At 40.9% G+C, this 19089-nt stretch overlaps 1 protein-coding gene across 1 annotated transcript in view; it reads right to left on the bottom strand.

Moving 5' to 3' along the window:
* Positions 1-15521: 15521 nt before the first annotated feature.
* The window catches only part of LOC149319305 (LON peptidase N-terminal domain and RING finger protein 2-like), a 49718-nt gene continuing 46150 nt past the window's right edge, over positions 15522-19089 (bottom strand). The window contains exons 11-12 of the mRNA XM_089511434.1: positions 18564-18713; positions 15522-17038 (exon numbers count right to left, since the gene is read on the bottom strand). Of these exons, the coding sequence (XP_089367560.1) occupies positions 16880-17038; positions 18564-18713 (309 nt within the window). The 3' untranslated portion in view covers positions 15522-16879. The remainder of the gene's footprint in view (positions 17039-18563; positions 18714-19089) is intronic.

Here is a 19089-nt window from a genome sequence, read left to right as displayed (position 1 = left end):
ATCACAAGCTAGTACTGACCGTTTCCATAATTTAAAGTCACAAGATAAAAACAATAGATGTGTGTTTTTTGGGTAGGTGCAATTTGGCACGGTGTTTACCACCTCTCAGTATGGTGTTGTTGTTGTGTGCCTTCAAGTCTTTTCCAACTTACGGCAATCCTTAGGGGTACCATGGAGTTTTTTGTGTGTTTTTTGGCTGTATTTCTTCAGAGGGGGTTTGCCATGGCCATCCTCTGAGGTCTAGAGAGTATGACTTGCCCTATGTAGAATGATACCTACACAGAATGTCAAAAACATAATAATAACCAGAACAATCTCGAAGGAACAGAGTTTTGATGTTTTTCTGGTGGGTATCCAATGTTTTTCTCAGCTGTGTGATGAGTGAGTGGGTATATATTCCTAGTTTCTAGATGCAGCAATAGAAGCTTTACTTGCTGAATTTCTTCTTGTCATGTAACTGGTAAAGGAGCAAGAGCCCCTAAACAGAATGCAGATGGTCTTAACAGTGCAGTCCTAACTCAATCTTTGTTGTTGTGTGCCTTGAAGTCAACTCCACCCTTGGGTTTTCTTGTCAAGACTAACTCAAAGGAGGTTTGCTATTGCCTTCCTCTAAGGCTGAAAGAGTGGAACTTGCCCAAGGTCACCTAGGCCCACTGGGTTATAACACGGATCAAGAATCGAATTAGGGATGCATTGTTCCCATTTGAGCGTGCGTTTGATCTTTATAGTACCTATTTCGTTCCCATTGGAATTCGGATCAGAACCCCATGTAATAAGCTAGATGGCCATCTATTTGGGATGCTTTGATTGGATTTCCTGCATGGCAGGAGGTTGGACTGGATGGCCTGTGCGGTCTCTTCCAACTCTATGATTCTATGATTTTTCCTGAAAAAAACTGAATCAGTGGTGGATAAACCGGTTTAAAAGAGTGCAGATTTTTAGCGGTTTTTCCTGCACCTACCGAGTCTGAAGGGTGTCCGAATTGGTACCTTGGGGATGGGAGGAGCGGTGCTCAAGGGGCTGGCCTGGGGGAGTCACCTGCTTTGTTCTCTCTCCTGCATCCCCGGAGCCATTTTACCCCGTTCACATAACCTTTACCTGGCGGTGCGGGAAACAGAGTACTGATTGAAGTAGACTGTGCGCATTGGAAAATATTTCCCATTTAAACTACTTCACTCACCTCAGCGCTCCGTCAGATTTTGGGACAAAGCAAAACGCTACTACATTGATCCAAGTACGGTAAGAACATTACGGCCCCCATGGACCTACATGTGTAGGGAAGCCGTTGTAATTATTAATATTTTACTTTTTAATTTTTTTCCTTGCCCTAGCAGGTGCCTAAGCAGCTCGGTGCATAGCCGGCAAGCAGCTTGGCAGGGATTGGAGCCAGGCTATCTATTAGGTAGCGCTAGAAGATTTTTGGTTGTCATTTTCAGTTGGGGGGGCAGAGCCCTGGTCCAACACTCAAATCATGACACCACACGGGCTCTGGTAACCAAAGATATTAAGATGTTAAATCCCTTTGGCTTGCTCTCAGCATAAGGAAATGTACTGTCCAGTAATCACAGCCAGTCTCCAGCCACATATCATTAGAGATCCTGTAAAGCATGGACTGCTGGTATGCAACAAGCCAGGGCTTGAAATTAATGTTTTACAACTGAAAGGATAACCTGCAATGAGTTATTAGCTGGGGAAGGGGGCAGTCAGACAAGAATGACGTTACTTTCCCCAAAGGGAAAAATTAACTTTAAAATAACTAGACATCATTAGTTGTTGCACTACAAAAGAACATCATTTTGATTTGTTACAATATTTTGTAGTTATTTAGGAATTTTACAGACATTTTGTCAATACATTTTTTCAATTCCCTCTCCCAATTCTCTTGTCAGTTCTAAGGCTCTTCTTTCCTCTCTCCACACAACAACAAAAAGCAGCAAAGTAAATTCTTATTTCAAATAATGAGGAGCAACAGTTTGCTTTTAAATCTGCATCAGAAATGAGAATTACTGGTTTGAGCATGGACTAGGACTCTGGAGATCAGGGTTCGAATCTCAGCCATGGAAACCCACTGAGTGACCTTGGGCAAGTCTCATCCCAGAATCCCCATGATAGGGTCATCACAAGTCAGAAACAACTTGAAGCCACATAACAGCAACAAAATTAAAAGTTATTTTTAATAGTAACTTCCCAAACCCTAAAAACAGGTTCACTAAGAATCGTAGAATCGGAAGAGACCTCAAGCGGCCAATCAGTCTAACACCCTGCCATCTGGGAATACACAATCAAAACACCCTCTAACTGTCAGTAAGTTCCTCCTAATATTTAGGTGGAATTTCTCTTCCTGTAGTTCGAATCCATTGTTCTGGGTCCTATTCTCTGGAGCAGCAGAAAACAAGCTTGTTCCAACCTCAATGTAACACCCTTTCAAATAGTTAAACAGGGATATCATATCACTTAACCATCCCTTCTCCAGCTTCCTCAGTCTCTCCTCACAGGAATTTATGGTTTCCAGATCCTTTACCATTGTGGTCACCCTTCTCTGGACACATTCCGACTTGTCAACATCCTTTTTGCATTGTGGTGCCCAAAACTGGACACAGTACTCCAGGTGAGGACTGACCAAAGCAGACTAGAGTGACACTATTATTTCTCTTGATCTATAACAGCCACAAAGAGCCCTCTCTTTGGACATGGCGCATCAGGCTTGCAGAGGGGCTGCCCTTCAACTTTCTGCCGTGCACCATTTTTATCATGAGTAAACCAGTCTGCGGAAGGGAGTGAGGGTACCATAAAAAGGTTTAAGCTCAGCATCATCATGAATATCTCTTAAGAAGCGGCTCCCAGACTCCAGAACTCCCTATCTGGTGTCCTTTTGCCATCTGGAAAAGATGGCTGTATCCCAATAGACCTTAGGGAATATATATGAAAAGACTTTTCTAAGTGTGTTTTAGTTTTTGTATCTTTTGCTTTTAATTGGTTGTGTTTTGGATGGTATTTAATTCTATAGATACTTTAACAGCATTTTAGCTATAACTTTTGGTATGATTTTAGCTGTTGTTGTTGTGTTGTGCACATTCAAGCCATTTCTGACTCGGTGACCCTAAAGCGAATTATCATGGGATTTTTTTGGGCAAGTTCCTTCAGAGGGGGTTTGCCATTGCCATCCTCTGAGGCTGAGAGAGTGTGACTTCTCCAGAGTTAACTCAGTGGGTTTACGTTTTAGTTATGTAGTTTAAAAAAACACACATGCCTGTTTTTGTGGGGGGTTTGGACTATGTGGCAATGTTCTAGAAGAGTTTATTCCTGACGTTTTGCCAGCATCTGTGGCTGGCATCTTCAGAGAGCAACTTGTATTCCTTTTTGTCTTGAGCTAATAAGCCAAAACAGTGCAATACTTCCCACAGTAAAGTATTCAGTAAGGCAATATTTTGTAAAGGAAGTTGACAAGTTAATTTGTCTGGAAGTATGGGGTGGGGGGGGAGGGATCTCAAAGAGTTGGAGGAAAAAGAGGGAAATGGAGGCACAGCTATAGACTGCTGAGAAGTTGGTTGGGAAGAGGGCCAAGACAGCAGCACTGAGACAAGGGAGAAGGAAAGGTGACAATACTAGTTTCCCTCCCCACTCCTTGCTCAAAGGGTGGTGGAAGTAAGGCTACATGGAAGTTAGGGAAGAAGACCAAAGGAGAAAAGAGTAGAGTGATTAGCTCTTTCAGGCTTCTGGAAGCTGCTGATATATGATGATAATAGAAAGCAAACAGGAGACTCACTCACCTGTTGGAAGCTATGGAGTTTGTCACACCGGAGGAATTTCTCTTAATTTCAAATGAAAAGAAAGTGGGGCCAGAACACATTCACATGAATTCACTAGTTCAGCGAATTTACGTGAATTCGAATTGCCTTCGAACTGACTTCCCATTGCCCGAAAATAGCTTCCCATTGCCTGTAATTGTGTGTGGTAGTCTATCACGCAATAACGTTAAACCCCATGATCGTGTTCGGATTGCCATTGGATTATACTTCCATTTTCCCTTGTCTGATAATGTCCCAAGTGACAGGCAGAAATTAGACAAGTGCAGCTTTCCCACAGGTTATATAGGGAAATGTTGTGCCTGTTGGATTCCTGACTGGCTATTAATGTTTAAAACAGTACCCGAGTCTACTTTTTCTTTAGATTTATCCTGACTTATTAAGGGGCTGCTGTACACATCTCAAAACCCCTGTACCTTCCATTTCTTCGTTTTTAAGTCAGGTTGCACTTGTTGCAAATATACACATTTCTTTCTGGTACAGCGAGAGGCAGCATGGTATGATGGTTTGAGTGTTGGACTACGACTCTGTATATCCGGGTTTGAATCCCCACTTGGCCGTGTAAAGCTATTGGGGGGCCTTGGACAAGTCACACACTCTCAGCCCCAGAAAACCCTGTGATAGCCCTCCCTTTGAAAACACACAGCATCAAAAAAAGCTAGATAAACCTACATTTGGGGAGGTTGTTGTTGTTGTGTGCCTTCAAGCCATTATGATGGAGACCCTAAGGCAAACCTATCATGGGATTTTCTTGGCAGGATTTACCACTGCCAGCCTCTGAGGCTGAGAGAGTGTGACTTGCCCATGGTCACTCAATCAATTTACATGGCTGAGTCTGGACTCGGACCCTGGTCTCCAGAGTCACAGTCCCATGCTCAAACCACAACACCAGGCTGCCTTGAGGGGAGGGGAAACTATAATTTCCAGAGTCCCCCAACCATGCTGGCTGAGGGGGATGGGGTGGGGATTTTGGGAGCTATAGTCCCCAGAGTAATAGCTGTCAGGCTCTGTAGTTCCTCCACCATTTCAGGATGGGGTTTTCTGGAATCAAAACCAATGTATGATCTATTTTCTGATGCCTGCCAGCAGCTGCTTGCTGTTTCCCAGCTGAAGGAGGAGATGGTGGGCACAGGGTGACCAGATGTCCTCCTCACCACAAAGGAGGACAAGGCACTGCAAAATGTAGGGCACTCATGGGAGGGAAATGCTCAGAATGGAGGACATTTTGGATTTCCTCCTGGAGAGGAGGTTGAAATGTCCTGGAAAAGGAGGATCTCTAGTCACCCTGGAGATGCTGAGTTTCCTCCCATCCTAGCTGAGCCCTCAGAACCAATTTGTGCCTGACTGTATAGGGAAATATGGTTTTATCCATCCCACAAAACTTTTATGGTAGCAGACTGTTCCTATCCACCTTCTACTTTGCTGACTTTATCGAAACAGAGGATATATCCTGGAAAAGGAGGACGTCTGATCACTCTGGTGATGCTCAGCTTAAACCTTTCTATGGTCGCAGACTGTTCCTACCTACCCCCTACATTATTGACATTATTGAAATGGAGGAAGTGTCCTGGAAAAGGAGGACATCTGCTCACCCTGGGAGGGCAGCATTAGATCGACCTTACGATGAAGCCCAGAAAGGAAGGCCGTAGGGTGCACCCACACTGCAGAAATAATCTAGTTTGACACCACTTTAACTGCTGTGGCATTCTGGAAATTGTAGTTTTGTGTCCTGGAAAAGGAGGACGCCTAGTCACCCTCATGATGCTGAGCTGAAAGTGTTCCTAACCACCTTCTACATTACTGCCATTAATGGAGGACGTATCCTGGAAAAGGAGGACGCCTCCTTAGGCTGAGCTTAAACTTTTTTATGGTGACAGACTGTTCCTAACCTCTATTCTACATTATTGACGCTACTGAAATGGAGGACGTGTCCTGCAAAAGGGGGGCGTCTGGTTACCCTGATAATGCTGATGGTGACAGACTGTTCACATTATTGGCATGACTGAAATGGAGGACGTATCTCGGAAAAGAAGGACAGCTGGCCACGCTGTGTGAAGCTGATTTTAAACTTTTTCATGGAGGCATTCTACATTACTGCCACTAATGGAGGACGTGTCCTTGAAACGGAGGACAGCTGGTCACCCTGAGGATGAGCTGAAGCCTTTTTTTATGGAGGCAGACTGTTCCTACCCAGCTTCTACATCACTGCCACTAATGGAGGACACGTCCTGGAAAAGGAGGATGTGTGGCCACCTGAGAGAGGAGGCTGAGTCAGTGCCTCTGGAGGAGGAGGCCAAAACAAAATTGTGGTTCCCCAGATGCCCAAATGGCGTCGAGTCACAGGAGTTATTATTATGAGGCGGTGTGAGTGTCAGGCTGGAATGCAGTGTCCTGAGCCAAAGCCAGGAGAGAGAGGAGGAGGAGGAGGAGGAGGCCCCGCCGCCATGTTTGTTTGTGTGTGTCCCTCTCAGGCGAGGAGGAGGAAGGGGTCGCGGCCTCCTCCTCCTCCTCCTGCGCGAGAGACGTGAGGGAGGCTGTGTTCCAGGCAGCAGGGCCTCTGTCTCCAGCCTCGGGAGACGTGAGGGAAAGCAGGCCGCCTCCGCCACAAGGACAGATGACTCACAGCCAGAGCAGCAGGAGGAGGAGGAGGAGGAGAGGAGGCCCAGAAACCTCCTTGCCCGCCCAGACTAGCCAAGGGCTGTATCCACACGGGAGAAATAATAAACCGTTTTGGCAGCGCTTTAAGTGCTTTTCTGGCTCAAGGCTATGGAATTCTGGGAGTTGGAGTTTGTTGTGGGGCCCAGGGGCCCCACAACAAACTCCAACTCCCAGAATTCCATAGCCTTGAGCCAGACAAGCAGTTAAAGCGCTGCCAAAATGAGTCACATCAGAGAAATGGAGGGCATGATGGCCAAACAAAAGCTTTTCCAGGACGCCTCTTCCATTTCAATAATATCCAAAACAATCCTAGAAATTCAAATCCATGGCTCTTTGTTAGGCTCAGAATGGAGGGCCTTTGAGAGAAAATAGAGGGCATGACCAAGTAAAAGTTTAAAACACTCCCAAACCCATGCATCTTAGTCATGCTCAAAATGGAGGGCATGACCAAATGAGAGCTCAAAAAGTAGAAACGTAAAAAAAAAAAAAACCACGCTACTTTGACAGGCTCAAAATGGAGGGCCTTGGAGAAAAACAGGCATGGCCGAAGTAAAGCTCCAAACACTCTCAGAAATGTAAATCCATGCATCTTAGTCATGCTCACAATGGAGGGCCGTCGAGGGAAAACGCTGGGCATGACCAAAGGAAAGCTCAAAACTAGAAAGCTAGAAATGTAAATCCACACTTCTTAGTTGTCCTCAAAATGGAGGGCCAAGAAAAAATGGAGGGCATGACCAAATAAAAGCTCAAAATGCTCCCAGAAATGTAAATCCGTGCTTTATTGTGCTCAAAATGGAGGGGGTTTGAGAAAAGTGGAGGGCATGACCAAATAAAAGCTGGAAGCACTCCTAGAAATAGAAATCCATGCTTCCTTGTCATGCTCGAAATGAAGGATCTTGTAGAAAAATGAGGGCATGACTAAATAAAAGCTCAAAAAGTAGAAATATAAATCCATGCTTCCTTGTCATGCTCAAAATGGTGGGCCTTCAAGAAAAATGGAGGGGATGCTTGGAATTATGGGATTTGTCGTTCTGTGAGAGATTAGTCTTCTCTGTCAGAGGGCTCTGCTGTCACAACACACTACAAATCCCAGAATTCCATAGCATTGAGCCATGGTACTTAAAACGGTGTCAAATTGCATTAATTCTGTAGGGCAGATGCAGCCACAGTCACACCAAAGACGGTGCTGCGCGGAGGGTTTTAGACCCTCAACTTCTATGGAAGAGGCTTTGTTGAGTCCCAGCTCCACTATGGAAACCCACTGGGTGACATTGGGCAATAAGTCACACTCTCTCAGCTTCAGAGGATATCAATGCAAATCTCCTCTGAAGAAACCTGCCAAGAAAACTCCATGATGGTTCACCTTAGGGTCTCCGTAAGTTGGAAATTTGGCTACTCCAACTGGACTCTGATTGCCAGTACTTCCTATAATGCTCTGGAGAGGAGGTCACTGGAGAGCTGGGCTACATGGCACTAGACTCTAACTAAAGCCCACTGCCTCAAACACATGTGAGCTCTTCCCGTCTCTGAAAGCTTATATGCCATGATAACACTGTTAGTCACCGCATGCATCTGAGGAAGTTCAGGCTTGATCTGTTCTAGGATTCATTTGTTTGTCTTTTTGGCTATCCACAGGATCCTCAGCACTCTCCTCCAGTACCACATACCTTCTATGTCCAGCTCTCTGGTGATGCAGAATACAATGGCTTGGATGATTCAAAGTTTAGTACTCAGTTGTATATCTGTATTCTTTAGGATCTCTGGTTCTTTCATGTCTGCCCTTTCCATTCCTAATCATCTGATTTCTGGATGGCCCTTGGGGTCTCTTCCAACTCAATGATTCTATGATTTCTTGACTGCAGTCTCTATTCTGACCAATGTTTGATCCAAGGTACAGGAAATATTTAACTATTTTGATTTCCTTATTGTCTTGGTTGAATTTATGTATTTCCTCTGTGGTCATTATTTTTTGTTTTCTTTATGCTGAGCAGTAAGCCTCCCTTTGCACTTTTGTCTTTGACCTTCCTTAGTAATTGTTCCAAGTCTGTGATGTTTTCTACTAGTATTATGGTGCCATCTGCTTGTCTTAGATTATTGATGTTCCTTCCTGATACCTTCACCCTTCCTCCTTCTGAGGGATCATTCAGACATCATTTTCTTTCAGTGTGATGATGCAAATCATCTCATACATTCCTGGTTCGTTATTCACACTATGGAACTGTATCGATGCCCATCTCTGCAAGTTCAGTTGTTGACACGTGCAAACATTCGAATAAAGATGGAGTCGACAATGCACATGCATACAGAACACATTCAAGGCATGCAGAGTTTTATCCCAGGTCTATTTAGGTCTATTCGTGTTGGTTATTCACACTACTGATGGTGCGGATCTTTTTTAAAAACTTGGGGGGAAAAGCTGATATTGATTATCCTGGATTAAGTTGTTGTTTTTTTGGCATCTCCCCTCCACCCACCCACCCCAAAAAAAGACCTTAATCAGGTGCATTTGGGATGTGTGTGAACAAGGGAAATTTATCCCAGATTCATCCTGGATATTTTCTGCATACAATTTGAATAAGTAGGATGATAAAGTGCAGCCTTGCCTCACCCTTTTGCCAGATTGGGAACCATTCTGTTTCTCCATATTCTGTTCTAACGGTCACTTCTTGTCCTAAGTACAAATTCCTCCTCAGGACTATGAAATATAGTGGCACTCACATTCCTTCTGTTAGTCTATTGTTAAACAATATTGTTACTGCCACAGGTCTCCTTGTTCTTTAAACTATGGAAGCTGTTTCTTTCCTTCTTGGCCTGCTCTTAAATCCATACAATGTTCCATTTCCCTTTTCCATCCAAAAATTTAAATTAGCCTTTTCTTATAACATTACAAACCTGCAGTAGACAGAGTCATGCCACGATCCAAAAACATTTTCAGATATCTTTTTTTATCTATTGTCTGAACTCCATCACTTGCTATCCTTCTGGAATTTGCAGATTAAGTTTTGTTAATCTGTTGCAACATGAAAGTGTTGGGTTACCTTTAAAGTAACATTTATTGTGACATAAGCTTCCATCTGCAGTGACCCATCCAAATCCCTTCTGGGTTCACAGTTACCTTTCCAGTCCTGTTTTGTAGCTCCCGGTAATCTCTCAGCATGAGAGCATGCAAAAATAAAAGCCAGCTACACAGGGCTTAAGGTCTCTTTGTTACATCTGGCTGAGGGTTGGAGTGACTTGGGTTTTAAATTACACAATTTTCTTCTTGTAGGAGAGAGCACTGTTCTCACCCATGAAAGTGATTTGCATTCTGAAGACACACTGTTAAAATCATTTGAAAATCAATTCAATTACAACTTCAGTCCTGGCTCATTATAACGTCAGGACATATCAGAGTAAAGCATCAAGAGAAATAGGGCAAACAGACACAGACATTGAAAACAGCACATAATTTCCCAGTTTAATGTTTAACTCCCTGATGTTCTGAGCTTCTGACCCGAATAATCAGGGTAAGACTATAAATTAGCCTCTGAAGTATTGTAAAGTTAAAACAATGGCATTCGCTACTACAAAATGTAGTGATGGCACCAGTTTGAACAACATTGATGAGGAATTACCATATATACTCGACTATGAATCGACCTCATAAACAAGTCGAGGGCAAGTTTTAGGGCCAAAATTCTGGATTTTGATATACAGTAATTTGTGGATAAGTTGACGGTAAAACGTAAACACATGTAATGAAGTATGTAAAGGACGAAGTAAAGGAAAACAATGCCAAAGAACTTACAAAACTCCAGCAGACATAACTATTTGTGCGCATACTAAAGGCTGAATGGCTGGGAGAATAGAAGTGGGTCATTACTTCCAGGGCAGATTAAACTCTTGCCTTTCACCATAATATATATGCATTAAAATACAGTACTTTCATTGACCCATGGATAAGCTGAGTCAGGTTTTTGGAGTCAATTTTTTAACCTAAATTTCTAGACTTATACATGAGTATATACAGTATTATTATTATTATTATTATTATTATTATTATTATTATTAACCTTTATTTATAAAGTGCTGTCAATCTACACAGCGCTGTACATAGAAACCTTTAGTTAGATGGTTGCTATCAATAGCTACATCATGATAGCTATACATTACCACCAGTATCAGAAGAAATATGGCAGTATTCTTCTGTACAACAGTGTCTGGGGAATGCAAGTAGGAGAGTGTTAGTTCATTCATGTTGAGTTTGTGGGTTTCCATAGGCATTTGGTTGGCTGATGACATTTGCTGCTTTAAAGGATATGAGATAGGTGCAAATTATAAATATAATATAAATATTATAAATAATAAATATAAATTATATTGTGCGTTTGTGCATGTACACACGCCTTCAATTTGCCTGTCAACTTATGGTGACCCAATGAATATCATAGTGTTTTCTTGGGCAAGGAATACTCAGAGGTGGTTTTGCCAGTTCCTTCCTCTGAAATAAATCCTACAGGCCCTGGTATTCAGCAAGATTATTAACATTCTGAGAGGTGGTGGAACAACCTTTAACTGTAAACCTGCATAGCCACTGCACAAGGAATAACTAAAGAACTATTAGCACTAGTTAATGTGGAGGTCCCTGCAGTTCAGTGACGTGACACATAAGCTATGGCTTGCCTACATGTGTTGGTGCTTAGAGGAGACTTTAATCTTGCAAATGGAGCTTAACACTAAATACTCCAAAAGCTTCAGGAGAATTTAATGGCACGCAGGTTACTGGACATGCATAACAAGCCCTTTTTAAGAAGTCAGCTAATTTTTCATTTTTCGTTTTTCATTTTAAACCACCTATGGCACACAACTGACACCCCATCTCTTTCTGGGGAAGGATGTCTAACTTTGAATAAAGCCACCATATAAATCAACATCCCAGGCCATGCTCTTCCTTTTGCTGACATCCTCTCAAGGGCTTCTCTTTCCCTCACATTTCTCAAGGATTAAGTACCGGACATATGTTCTTCATAGTCTCTGGCAATTTACTCTGCAAGGTAGCTACAATGTACAGACAAAAAATGGACACAACATAGACATCGCTGAGATCACACGAGGGGCGTGAAATTGTGTCAGAAACAGGAAGAAAAAGCAAACCCCTCTTTGACAATTTCACATCTAGTCTTAACTTTCATATTTCTGAGAAACTTGTTTTCAAATACTATTTATTTCAAAGTTACACTCTATAGGGTTGCTTATATTTTTAGACCGCTTGTACACAGGTGCCAATGTATGTGAGAACTTATATTTGTCCCAAGTACAAGAATCCACTTAATTCCAGAGTACAGATCAAGAGTACAGCTGTACCTGGGTAGCATGTAGACATCTATGTTTGGATGCTTAGTTAAATGCATATTCATTTATAGTATAATAGGAAGTGGTACATTTATCCCCTCCTACGGTGCATAAGGCACAACCCCTTTTATCTCTAAGGAGCTCCCATCCAAAATTTTGAGGACCTTTTGGCTGACATCCTGTTGGGCAGTTATGGTGTAAGTTGTAAGTTAGACTTGGGACAATTTAACCTATTTATATTCTCATCTGCAGTCGTGGCACTATTGCCACAACCACAAATGATCCTGAACCCCTCTTTAAAAGCCATCCATCCATCCATAGCAATGGGGTTTTATTTGCTCCTCATCTCCAGTGAGTGATGCTTGAAGGTGCAGAAGCTAGGACTACTGTAGGGACAATTCTTTATTGCAACTTTACTCACTTGCTGGTGGCAGTGGTGGTCGCATAATTCTGCCAATGATACCAGATGCATCTCAGTCACTCGCAAAACCATCTCTGACAGTTGACAGCTGAATTGAAGATGGCACATGCATATACACATACACAGGCCCAATGAACACAGTAGTACTTAACTCTGAGTAAATAAATAAGAGGGCTCTTCAGAATTTGTCCACAGAAGTATGGCTTCTCAGAATAGACCTTCCATACCAGCTGATGTCATCTTCGCAGCCATTTATTCCATTCTGTCCATAACAATTCCTTTCCAAAGATTTTTTAAAATCGGGGTGTGATAGGTGGTCCTATCGCTTGACTAGCAAATTTTCATTTTTTAAATAAGTTTTTTGAAGTTACAGATTTAAAATTTCCCCAATGCACTGACACACTATTGCTAAAAGTATATTATTATTTTTAAAGACAAGGAGGGGGACATTAACAGAGGCAAGTTGTGCTGTTAAATGCTATATTTGAAACGGCTAAGCAAAGAACTTTTGTTGGTACAGAGTCAAAAGGTGGGTGTAGGGGATCAAACACTTTCTAGTTAGCTATTAAATTTTAACTAGTTCTGTACAGATTAAGAAAAAACAAACACACCTCAAGAGAAATTGTTCACAGGCTAAACCTACATGTGACGCTCAGCTTCAGTGATCCATTCTGGAATTTGTTTATTAATGTAAGTAGAAGGAAGCGGGGCAGCACAATGATGTATGCTTAACCCATTCTTCTTTCCTTATTGTGTATTTTCCTCCTAAGTAGAAGGAAATGTACAGATGCATGCAAGCATGCAGAGACATATTAATACAAAGCATCCTCTGGAATTGACTGGGAACAACAGAAAGATTTGTTTAAACTCTTTTCTTCCTTTTTCAGTTGTATTCCTTTCCTATAGAAACACATATATGTATAGCCACACACACACACACACACATCTACAGCTCTAGGTAAACCAAATATAGTCAGAGATTCTCACAAAAGAATATCTGACTACTTATGAAACCTCTAGTGTTATCTAACATGGCTGGAAAAAATACAGAAGTCATTCATTAACTGAATTTATTTTATTCCAAATATCACATAAATACATTTTCCCATGAATACTCCAAATGTACATGAAATGAACATTGCAGCAATATTATTATTTTTTTAAAAAAGGGTTTAGCTTTGTTTTATGCAACAAGTGCCAAACATGGTTTTAACACATACCTGTTTTTTTGTTTTGTTTTTTTTTTTAACTAAGTACAAAAAGGCGCAGATGAATAATTTATATTTATACATATGTACACTTACACCCACCCACACACATACACACATCTTCAACTAACTTCAAAATAGATAAGGTTTTTGTTTCAAGTTTAATCTACATAAATATGCTTTAAAAAAAAACACACAACTGGTCACAAGCTCAAGATCTGGGTTTTGTGGTGCTTTGTTGATACAATCATTCCAGAGCTGCAAAATTAAGGCGCTACCAAACACCAGGCCTTCCGTTATGCAAGCTTCTGTATGACTAACACATACAGCTTTCTGAATAGTTTTGCCATTTATTTCCTTTGAAAATTAATTGCAGCACAAACCAAAGAAGTAGAAATCTGCTGATTATCACCTCACTGGATTCACACAGCAATCTCAGTGAAAAGAAGAAAGGACATTTAAAAGTAGTAGATAAAAGGCCACAGTAGCAAACAATTGGTATGGTCTGTGAAATTCAAAAGAGGTTGAACTTCAACATCTATTTATTAGCTTGAAGCCTTACATGGCAGGCCAGTGATGGAAAACAGGTTTTTGCATGTTTGCTTTTTATAAGGGAGGCTGGAATGCCTCTCCCTTCCCTGTTATACTCAATAAAATATGTCCTGAACATTTTTTCTGCAAGGCATTTTGGACTAGAGAGACACCTTAATGCTCTGTTCCCTTACATAATCAGTCAACCAGTCAAAGACACAAAAAACAGATTTAAAATTTTTGGCATTCATCACATACATTGGTTGAAGTATTTAGTCACTTGACAGACTGAAGCCAAATCCTGTTTGCTCCCAACTAGAGTAGATCCAGTAACCAAGTGTTGACAGCAACAACAGTTGTTTCAATGGATCAACTCTAGTTGACACTGACCAACTGGATTCTAGCCTGAGATTGTTAAAAGTCTAGATAACCTGATCTTTAATATTAAAGGCTAATGACACCATACTGAAGACTGCCAGAAAAGTGCTCCAGCCAAAACAGAACATCAGATACAAATATCTGGGGCCCAGCAGAGAACAGTTTTTATCAAAGTAAACATACTCAAATAGTAACTTAGTGGAATACGTTTATACTGAACTGCAAATTTATGCTCAGTTGTTACTTCAGATATTCACAGACCAAAATAGGGGGAAAAAAGACAAAGAGGTAGGTCATGGGGGGGGGACGACAACCCAAATCTAGAAGAGAAACACAGGGAAAGATATTGTGAAAAATTATGAAGATGTTTGAAGATCCCTGCCAAAAATTGTTGAGGGCACATTTTGAAAAAATCTCTTGCTAGATAATGTTGGAAGCTTTTAAAGTCCAATGGATTAACAGGAAGACAGCTGTGTTGGGAAAAGTCTGATAGCACCCAGGGAATGAACAGAAGGAAAAAGGCCCTCTCTCTGGCTTTAATGTTAGCTCCCTAAAAATATTTGAACAAATAAATGTGGTCTACCAACTCTGCTAAAGGTAGTAGAACTATCAGGAAGGCTATAGTAGACATTATTAGATAACCAGTTGCAAGTTACAGAGCCTACAGTTAAAAGAATAGTCACAGGTCCTCACTTACTACAAAAGGCGAATTCAAGGTAGAGGCAACTACAGTACATTCAGGGTGTTTGGATTAGTTCCTAGCAAACCACTATGGGCAACTTCTGATAAGATACTTCTGACAAGCATTTAACACCAGTCAGTTAGTAATACCAGTATATCAAACAATGAAGTCGACCAGCTTTTGGATAATATTTCTTCCTGAACTCATGTGCAAGAATTTTCACCTCTGTCTGAAGAAAACATGCTTTTCCTATTTTAAAAAAGAGGCACTTTTAAAAATATTTTGGTATTGCCACTATTTCACCTTGCCAGATGATTTGCACATGATCGAGAATCTTTCAGTTTGCCTTCTGTTTGTGCAGCATCCTGAAATTCGAACCAATGTTATTTCCCTTCCTGTTAGGACAATTATTTCAACAAATCTAGAGATCTCAAAGTTTGCATTAGGAGGTGTTTTGCTATTTCATATTTACTGCTAAAGTTTCTTCCTAATATGCCTTTTTTCAACAACAACAAAAAATAAAACATAGGGATCAGCACAATGAAATACAATTACCTATATTTTATAAAACCAACAAGACATTGAAAACAACACCTGGTTTAAGCTTGCATTGAAATTTGCCTTACAGGTTCAGTTTGTGCCTCCTCTCACATTGTCACCAAGGACAAAGACTCCAAGCACAGACAGTGGTCGGTACATGATGAGGAATATTAAAAGTTTTGGTTTTTAAAAAATGTGCTAAGAAACACTGTTCCAGAATAACAGATTAGTCTTGCATGGCAGTTGTGAGTGAGGTGGAAACTAGATTTTACCTGTTTTAAGTTTTTTAAAAATACATAATTAACATGAAGGGTAATCTAAAATGGCAATTAATTTTCTCACTGCCTATAGTGAGTTTGCCACTGAATAATTTGAAATAAACACAGTAGAGCATCAGAACATCTTCTGGGTATAATCCAGCAATGGAGCTCAACATACTCAAGTGCTGCAATGGTAGAGAAAAGCATTTCACATAGACAGGTAATTCCAACCAACATGGGAAGGAAATCTATGGGATCTGCATGTGTGCAGGGTTCCAGGTCACGACACAAAGGACCAGGCTGTCCATATGCAACTTTCCCCCTAGTGTGATATGGTGATGTTGGAGCTTATTCATATATGGACTGGGGAGGGGGGGGGGGGGACAGCCTTCCTAGATATATTTCAAAATAATATTCTTATCACATACAGCATGCAAATTACAAACACAAGGAATTAAGTTATTATAATCAGATATAGTGCTGTTCACCAGCTCTTCTTTTGGAGAGATATCCTTAGAAAGGCAACATTTTGTCCAGGAAGTATAATTTAGCTTCACAGACCAATTGTTATATCAACATGCTGCAGTTAAAAGGTTGTCCTGTTCATTGACACCTCTTGTCTTTTGTGCATTCTTCTTTTAGAGGACATTTTGGAGAATTTTTCCTTCAGCTGACTACCTTTACAGAAGATTCTAGTAATACATATTCTCAGTTTCTAATCCACTGTGCCCTTGCTACATAGAAGTCAAACCCCCCACTGGGGCTTTGGGGACGTTTCAGGGCTTCTGACACAGTCATCTCATCACAATAAATAGACAATCCATTATGAGCAGTAACCACTGCAACTACTATTGGCTATGTTGCAATTGTGGCACAACTTCGGCTCAGATTTCTCCAGGACAATAGGCACAGAATACTTGGTTAGCTACTGGATAGAGGTTGTGCAAAGAATGGTGAATATTAGATGAGCAGATCAGTGTCATTCAAAGGAAGAATTGTTCCATCTCCAACATCTTTCTTATGAGCATTTGAAACCAGTTGCTTTCAGTATCAATAAGGCTGTGTCATCTGGGTCTTTTGCGTGTCACAAATATTAATACACGTCGTATGGCAATGAGACGATCTTTAAGTGAAGTCATGGCAAGAATGGCCAATTGGGCCCTGTTCTCCAGTGGCAATACTGCCAACAGCCACCAATACCAAGCTGGACCACTGGGATTACTCTGCAAAAGAAAAGAAAAAAGGTTCTATGTATACATGTTATTATAGGCAAGTCTAGAAGGACAGTACTAAATAAACTAAAATGTCCTAATATTTATAGAATAATCTAAGGGATAACATTCAGCACTGTTCTCAGACCCTTATCCTTCTGTAATGATATTTTGGAAATCAGAAATATAAGTTATTACAAAAGATAACAAACAAAACCAACACTCACTCTTATGAAGTATTCTGCTACATTTTTGGATCTTTGCTCACTACAGAGAAAATTGTAATGGCAAAAATGGGCCAGAACAGAAATGGAGAAAATATCAAGATGTTTACAAGGTACAGTATAGCAATAACAAACTGGTACACTGTAATACTGGTACTTATTTAGTTAAGATAAGCCTTTGATTTTAAAAAAAGAACTGAATGCTTATCTAAGCCATATCCCTACCATGTTTAGGTTGGCATAACCCAGATGAGAGAACATGTATTTGGTAAGGCAGAAAAAGGCAATCTTGAGACCAGCATAGCTGGTAGTGACATACAACAAGTGGAACGCCTGCATACACTATGATTTGCAGTCTCAGAAAAGTTAATATGAAGAAAAGGTCAATGAAACAAATCAACCAGACCAAAGAAGTCGAGATTCTAACTTTTACTCAAATGTGAAATAATTTGAGAACCTTAAAGCAGTGTCAAATGTGTAAGATTTATTGGTGGCATGAAGTAGTTATCAAGTTCTTCTGTTTTATGGTTCTTGGGGCTTTTTAAACCTTAGAGGCATGTACTAACTGAACACAATCCATCAATTACCAGAAAAGAGTATGGTATGTCTTTTTGGAAATCATAAAACAGGAACCCTTCATAGCACTGTTGCTACCAAATTAAGTGAAGGGTCTTCACTCTGAAATCCTGAGTAGCTCAGGGGCTTATTAAACATAAAGTATAGAAACAATAGTAGAGAAGACACAGAAGGGGAACAAAAAATCTTTGCTGCTTCTCTATTTCAAATTCTCTTTTCCAGAATCTATTTTTCGTTTCTTTTTTTTAAGAGGGAAGAGGGGTCTCTCATGCAGACAGTTGTCCATCATAACTGGACAAACAGGTGGAAGAGGCCTGCTGTGTATCAACTTCATATTTTGCCCTACACAAACTATCACTGGATGTCTATCTGGGTATGTGTAAGGCCCTTTAAGGCAGAAGTGAGCGACCATTTTGCTCCTGAGGAATACAAATAGCAACAAGTGATGGGCTGTAGGTTACATGTGTGCAATACACATATACACAGACCCTCCCTTGTCCTGCCACCTTCAAACACACAGAGCCTCTTACACATGCAGGTCCTATGCACCCTGTCTCCACATCCAGGTATGCAAAGCTCAGGCAAAAGGACAGAACTCATTCTCACTTAAATCTGCTATAACTCCAGAGGTAGATGATGGGAGCTTATACCCACAACATCTACAGCAGTAGATTTCTTCAATTTCCACCTCATTTGTATTTTAGGACATTCTCTTTTTGAAGAGATATAATGTTTACCTGCGGTTCATGTTCTTTTCCCGGCATTGGCCCAAAGTGGTTTAGAATTTGAGCTTTCATGTTGTCCTTCAGAGAAGTAAACCAGGAAACAGCTTGATCATAGACTGAATTATGAAGGCGGACAAGTTCTTCATACTCTGCCCCTTCAACCTGGTCAATGGGCAAAAATCAGTTTTCTCTCATGTGCAATACAACAAAAACAATACAGATCTTACTGAAGTTGAACTTAAAAAACAGTAGAGCTCCTTGTTAACAATTCTCAACACAGCACCTTGATTTCTGCACCAAGAATGGGCACAAGACAGTGAAACCACATCTAGGCCCATCCTGCCTCCTAAACCTACAGTAGAAACTGCCTGATATTTCTCAGAATTTGAGAAAGGTACTCTTTTGGACTACATTCCATTGGCCATGCTGCATCATTCAAGGAGTTGTAGTTCAAAAAGTCACTCCTCCAAGCTCTGTTAGAAACATCTTCCTTTAAAGTGAAAACAAAGACCTTAAGGCAGTGCATTCTTTCAGGTAC

Source organism: Sceloporus occidentalis, unplaced genomic scaffold (assembly GCF_023333645.1).
Source record: "Sceloporus occidentalis isolate IW3139 unplaced genomic scaffold, rSceOcc1.0.p SCAF_2, whole genome shotgun sequence".
Classification (NCBI taxonomy): domain Eukaryota; kingdom Metazoa; phylum Chordata; class Lepidosauria; order Squamata; family Phrynosomatidae; genus Sceloporus; species Sceloporus occidentalis.
The sequence above is the reverse complement of the archived record's forward strand: the minus strand, read 5'-3'. Positions and strand labels throughout refer to the sequence as shown.